The sequence below is a fragment of the Lithobates pipiens genome, unplaced genomic scaffold (assembly GCF_037356315.1).
Source record: "Lithobates pipiens isolate NorthernLeopardFrog02 unplaced genomic scaffold, aLitPip1_a1.2 Scaffold_18, whole genome shotgun sequence".
NCBI lineage: Eukaryota > Metazoa > Chordata > Amphibia > Anura > Ranidae > Lithobates > Lithobates pipiens.
This window is the reverse complement of record NW_027507758.1, coordinates 133,723,283-133,730,507: the sequence shown is the minus strand read 5'-3', so window position 1 is coordinate 133,730,507 and position 7,225 is coordinate 133,723,283. Positions and strand designations below refer to the sequence as shown.

At 40.5% G+C, this 7,225-nt stretch overlaps 1 protein-coding gene across 1 annotated transcript in view; it reads left to right on the top strand.

Moving 5' to 3' along the window:
- The first annotated feature begins 268 nt into the window (after nucleotides 1-268).
- The window catches only part of SMYD3 (SET and MYND domain containing 3), an 859,717-nt gene continuing 852,760 nt past the window's right edge, over nucleotides 269-7,225 (top strand). Inside the window, exons 1-2 of the mRNA XM_077486140.1 lie at nucleotides 269-352; nucleotides 1,978-2,153. Coding sequence (XP_077342266.1) covers nucleotides 1,990-2,153 — 164 coding nt within the window. The 5' untranslated portion in view covers nucleotides 269-352; nucleotides 1,978-1,989. The remainder of the gene's footprint in view (nucleotides 353-1,977; nucleotides 2,154-7,225) is intronic.

Here is a 7,225-nt window from a genome sequence, read left to right as displayed (position 1 = left end):
TAGGGAGTGTTTTGCGTATAGATCCCTTTTTCCTGATGAGGAACTTGTGAAGACGAGTGTTAGCCAGTGATGGCGGGAAAATTGGTTGCTCTTAGCACACTGTGCATATTTATGCTAGATTCAGGCAACTGGAATTGTGGCTTTGTTTTAAATAAAGCTGGTTGATTCACATTTCAGTAGCAGTAATCTTTTGTTCCTGTTAACTGAGGTTGCTGGGCAACAGGAAAGAAACCTGAGAGCTGAGCACTGTGGGTAAATGAAAGCGAGGCTTGGTTTCCAGGAAGGGGCACACAGAGGAACATCGTGCAGAGATCCAGCACCATATTTAAGAGCAGTGTGACAGTGAATGCAGGTACTGTGTGTGTTAAGCTGATAGGATGGTATCTTTATAGATTTTATATCAGTTCTATTAATCCACAGAATTTAATAGAACAAGGTTGAATAAAGCCGTCTACTTTCCCCTTCGTATTTTCTTTTCTTTTTTCCTGTAATTTTGTTACGTTTATATTGCTGTGATATTTTCTGCTATAATCCTTTTGTATGTCCATTTAATAATATTTAGATGAATAACCTATATAAACAATAAAAAAAAAAAAAAACGATGCTGTCTTCAGTGATAAGCCTGGAGTAGAATCCGAACCTAGGTGAGCCCCCCGGAAAACTGTCACCTGTATGAGCCAATCATCTGCAGCCGGGGTATTCCCTACCACACAGCTGCATGTACAGTATACACACCCCAGGTATAAGTGTGGCTGCGGGACAGAGAATGCCCTGGCCACAGATGATTGGCTAGTACAAGTGACATTGTTTTTAGGGGCTTGCACATCGGGATTCAGATCCTAGTTCAAACACACCTGGGCTCGTCACTATCTGTGATGGAGTAGAGCAAGAAGCACTGCTAATTTGCGAATATCATTTTTGACTCTAGCCACTTCAGCCCCAGACCATTTTGCTGGCCAAAGACCAGGCGACTTTTTGCGATTTGGCACTGCTTTGTTTTAACTGACAAATGCGCGGTCGTGCGACGTGGCTCCCAAACAAAATTGATATCCTTTTTTTCCCCACAAGTAGAGATTTCTTTTGGTGATATTTGATCACCTGTGTGGTTTTTATTTTTTGCACTATAAACAAAAAAAGAGCCCCAATTTTGAAAAAAGCGCATTATTTTTTACATTTTGCTATAATAAATATCCCCCAAAAATATATATATAAAAAAAAAATTCCCTCAGTTTAGGGTGATACGTATTCTTCTACATATTTTTGGTAAAAAATAAATAAATAAATCACAATAAGCGCTTATTGATTTTTTTGCACAAAAGTTATAGAGTTTACAAAAAAAGGGATAGTTTTATGGCATTTTTATGAATTTATTTTTTAATAGTAATGGCGGCGATCAGCGATTTTTATCATGACTGCGACATTATGGCGGACACATCGGACATTTTTGACACATTTTTGGGACCATTGTCATTTGTACAGCAGTCAGTGCTATGCAAATGCACTGATTCCTGTGTTAATGACACTGGCAGTGAAGGGTTTAACCACTAGGTGGCAGTGAAGTGTGTCCTGGGGCGTATTTCTAACTGTGGGTGGGCGTGGCTGTGTGTGACACATCACTCATCTCTGCTCCCGCTCACAGGGAGCAGAGATCAGTGACACTGTCACTAGGCAGAATGAGGAGATGCTTGTTTACATTAGAATCTCCCTGTTCTTCCTTGAGACGATCGCGGGTATCCCTGCGGTGATCGAGTCCGCAGAACCCGTGATTCGACTCACGGAGGTCCTGACTGGCAGCGATGGCACAGTTGCAAATTTGAAGGGACGTACAGGTACGCCCATTTGCCTGTCCGTGCCATTCTGCCGACCTACATCGGCATGTGTCGGTCAGGAAGTGGCTAGACACAGACTGGAGAGGTGTATTTTGTGGGCTGCACCTATCGTTGTAAGTGTGTTTATTATAGTATATTCTCTTCCCAGTGATAACCTAGCATGGCGGGAAAATTTGAGAAGTTCCAAAGTCCCGGAAAGGGTAATGGACTACGGGCAGCCAGAGACCTTGATGTGGGCGAGACGGTGGCAAATGCCGAGCCCTTCGTGTACACTGTGTGCCGAGAGAAGAACAGAGGAACAACTTGTCACCACTGCCTGCACAGGTACATCAGATCCTGATAGTGTTCATCCTGAACGGAGTCAATCAGAGCTCAAGTGTACGTAATAGGCATATCCTCTCACAGGTCTCTCCCCAGCTGGGGCTCGGGTGTTTGCAAAAAGAGAGACAGGAAAGGCGCCACCAGATTAAAAACAGTTGCATTTATTTGAAACACACAGGTGCATACACCCACTTACATATAGTTTTGAGAATTTCCAGCACAAAAGTCCTCAGCGGCGTCAGCCAGCATTATAGAGCCTGTAGATGTTTTTTCCATCAGATGGAGGGTCCCGCCCGCAGAACTTCCCTGTCTGACGGCGTACACCGAGATGGAGGCTTGGCTCAGGTCCACAGTGGAACGCAGGCGTCGAGCATGGTGACGTCACTGCCAATAGCGACGATGTTTCAGAGCATGAGCACTGCATGTAGACAAACAGGCGCGCTCCTTCCTCAAGCTTAGGGGAACTCAGGCTGTGTTCAGCATTAAATGTGCTGGCCAATTCTGCTGCCATCTAGCAACTGCAGTAAAAAAAAAAGAATTACTATCAAGTTGAAACACAGCTGCAAACTTTTAACCTTTTAACCACTTAAGGACCAGGCCTCTTTTTCAGATTTGGTGTTTACATGTTTAAAACAGTTTTTTTTGCTAGAAAATTACTTAGAACCCCCAAACATTTTATATTGTTTTTTTTCTAACACCCTAGAGAATAAAATGGCAGTCATTGAAATACTTTTTTTCACACCATATTTGCGCAGCGGTCTTACAAGCGCACTTTTTTGGGAAAAAATTCACTTTTTTGAATAAAAAAATAAGGGAATAGTAAAATTAGCCCAATTTTTTTTATATTGTGAAAGATAATGGTACCGCCGAGTAAATTGATACCCAACATGTCACGCTTCAAAATTATGCCCACTCGTGGAATGGCGTCAAACATTTAGCCTCAAAAATCTCCATAAGCGATATTTAAAAAATTCTACAGGTTGCATTTTTTGCGTTACAGAGGAGGTCTAGGGCTAGAATTATTGCTCTCGCTCTACCGATCACGGCGATACCTCACATATGCGGGAGCTACTCACGTATGCGCTCGTTTCTGTGCGCAAGCTCGTCATGACGGGGTGTTTTTAAAAACCTTTTTTTTTTCTTATTTATTTTAATTGATTTTATTTATTTTTACACTGTTTAAAAAAAAAAATGGATCACTTTTATTCCTATTACAAGGAATGTAAACATCCCTTGTAATAGAAAAAACCTCAGATCTCATATTTGGACTAAAATGCAAAAAAAAAAAAAAAAAGAAAAAATGACATTTAAAAAAATATACCTTTTAAGAGGTATGGGCGGAAGTGACGTTTTGATGTCTCGTCTCCATACCCAGCTAGCAAAAGGACCCGATCGCCTCCGCCGCTACCGACGGCTCCGGTAAGCGGCGGAAGGTGCGGGAGGGCGGCGGGAGGGGGGGTGGCACCTCTCCCACCACCGATAGCGGTGATCTCGCGGCGAATCCGCCACGGAGACCACTGTTATCGTACAGACGACCGGCGCCTGAAGAGATGGATATCTTGGTTGTGTCAGCAGTTGCTGCCGTTACCGAGATATCCCTCTTCAAAAATAGGACGTACATTGTCGTGCGCTGGTCGTTAAGTGGTTAATTTATTGCAAATGCAAGGTAAGGTGATTCCCTAGTTTGGGCCTATATATAAATGGATAGCTATACTAAAAAGAAAAAAGAAAAATAGTGGGAAAATATATAAAGAAAAGGCCAGGAAAAACGAGGAAAATTATTCAATACAAACAAATATCCATGTATTTTCTTGCTTTTTTTTTCTGCACACATAATGTATACATAAAAATGCAATCATATATTTGGAGTTAATTAAAAATATATATAGCGAATCTGATATTGCAACCCCCTTAGGTATACTACACAGATAAGTTAAAAACTAAACTACTTGAGAAACAATTCATATATGTTATATTATGTTGGTGTCACCAGAGCATGGTTAAAATGTATTATAGATAAATACTTTATTATTTAAATATCTAAACTAATTGTCGAACTGAGATATATGTAATACCAAAATACGTTAATAAAATATAGTATAAATAAAGATTAAAAATGAATGTTTCATACTAATTTGTATCGTTTTGTATAAATTTCCATAAATCCAAATTATTGACAGATAGTATGGTGTCTTCCTTGGAAATTATGTGATTTATCCTTCCAATATTATAGACATTTTTTTTTATAAAAAAGTAAACTAACGAACCAGATATAAAAAATAGTTTTATAAAATCATGGACAATTCCAATGCTTCGTTTATTCCACCAGGTGACAGGGCATCAAGGGAATATATCCAGAAAGTTTCACGTTCGCAAAGCTTAAAATATCTTTCTACGTCTGACATATTTTTGGGCATTTTTCCAATACCCAAACTTTTAGGCCATCCGTAGAACCTTTGTGACACTGTGCAAAATGGCGAGGGACACTGTGCTTGTCCTTGCCTGCCTCAATTTTCCTTCGGTGTTCGCCAAACCTCTCTCTGAGTGGGCGAATAGTACGCCCCACATAGAGTAAATGGCATGGGCAACATAGGCAATACACTACAAAGTCTGATGAGCAATTATAGAACTCACCAATCTCGTAGGTCTTGCCTTTAGTTGTAAACTGTTTTTGTCTGTGCTGTACAAAACTACATATTTTGCACAAAGATTTTCGCACTGAAACATGCCATATAATGGCACTAAACAGATCCGTGGTATGGACTGGGTGGGTCGTGGCTTAAGCTTACTGGGAGCGATTTTGTTTTTTATACTAGGGGCTCTTCTGTACGTAACTTTGGGGAATTTTGGTAACAAGGTCTTTAAATGTAGATCCTCTAGAAGAATAGGCCAATGCTTTTTTTAGGATAGATTCCATTTTTTTGTGTTCGTGATGAAACCTAGTAGTAAAGCGGATGGAATGATCAAATGTTCTATCTTTTTTGGTTGGTAATCTGTGTTGTGTATACTGCATTTGGGCTTCAAGCATAAGAGATTCCCAACACCCCTTTTCCCTGAGTTTTTTACTAAGTACCTTGCTTTCGTCTACAAAATCAATTGGATTGGTACAGTTGCGTTTAAGACGACAAAATTGTCCTCTGGGGATGTTGTTTTTCCACTTGTGGAAATGGCAGCTTCTATAATGTAGAAGAGTTACCCGCGGTCGGTTTTGAGTAGTTCTTAGCATGTATAACATCCTCAATATGATATAACTCCAGGTCTAAAAATACCAATCTTTCAGTGTCTGAAACATATGTAAAACTTAAACCATATGGGCTATTGTTGCAGTGGTTAACAAAATCTTCTGTATCCTGAGGGGAGCCATCCCAAATAATGACAATGTCATCTATATATCTGCCATAATAGATGAGATGTTTAGAATAGGGATTATTGCTCCATATGTATTTGTGTTCCCATAGTCCCATTGCGAGGTGTGCGTACGTGGGAGCAAAATTCGCTCCCATTGCCGTGCCTTGAACCTGTACATAGAATTGATCGTTGAAAACAAAATAATTGTGCTCAAGGCAAAATTTTGTACACTCTACAATGAATGCGGCTTGTTTACTATTCATATATTGGTCTAGAAACAAAAAATTATTCAAGACCAAAACTATGTGGGATTGATGTGTACAGGGAACTAACATCTAGTGAAATCCAGATGTAGTTACTATTCTATGAAATGGGTTTTAATGTTTCAAGCAAATGGGTACCATCTCTAATATAAGTTTGTAACCCCTGAGCCTGTGGCTGGAGGTAATAATCGACATATTTTAATAGACCGGAAGTGATGCTATCCATGGCTGCTATGATGGGCCTACCAGGGGGATTGGTCGAGCTTTTATGAACCTTAGGGATATGATAAAAATAAGGAGTCCGGTAAAAATCCTTAATTAAAAACGAAACTTCAGATTTTTCCAGGATTTGGGATTGAGTTGCCTTCTCTATTAGTTGATTGACTTCCTTTTTGAATTCAGGGAGTGGATCTTTATTTAATTTTTTTATGTTGATACATCAGAAAGGAGGCGATATGCCTCTTTGATATTAATCCTCACGATTCATAATGACGATACCTCCTCCATTGTAGCAGGTGTTTAACCATTTGTAGCAGGATTTACAAATACAATAGCTGAAAGTGGAGATTCCTCCATCCTCACTGTTGGCGTGGACGATGGAATTAATTGATTTTCTCTTGTTCAGCTCATAGGCCGAACAAGAGAAATTGAGCCATGTGTGGTGGGCCTAAAGTGATTGTAAAGGTTCACACTTTATTTGTTAAATATAACAAACGTCATACTTACCCGCTCTGTGCAATGGTTTTACAGGGAGCAGCTCCGATCCTTCTCCTCTTGGCCCCTTTGCAAGAGTGGGGACACACTTGCATGTTCGCTCTTGAGCCCTTGAGCCACAGAGCATGGCTTGGTCCCACCCCTGCTCCTTCCTCCATAGCCATGATTGATAGCCATGGAATCCAATGGCTCTCGCTGCTGTGTCTCAGCCAATAAATAGGGAGAGAGCTTGGCCTCTCGTGCACATTGCCACTTTGAGATCCAGCTTGGGTATGTATATGGGGGGGGGGGGAGCGGCATGAAGAAGGTTTTTTACCTTCATGCATAGAATGCATGAAGGTGAAAAAAACTGCATTTACAACCACTTTAAGGAATTTTCAAACTGGCAGAAAAGCTTGTCAAACAATAGTTTACTGCCTTTTTTTTCTTGCTCAGGAGAACCTCCAATAGGATTTGGAGGCCCAATATTCAGAAAGGTGCCTATCCACTTTGTCCTGGGCATCTCCTACTAATACAATACAGAACAAAACAAATTCCCCTCATACAAAAAAAAAAAGGGAACCAAAGGTCAAATAGCTGCAGTGGTGTATTGTGAAAATCATAGACTTTTTACAAAACCTGTGTCGCAGCGATGAGAGGGATTAACAAAGTGGAACGGAATCCTCAAAGAAATTTTCCAGCATGCTGGTCAGTTGTGTGAGAACACAATATTTCCCTGTCCTGCAAAAGGAAATGCGCGCGCGCACACAC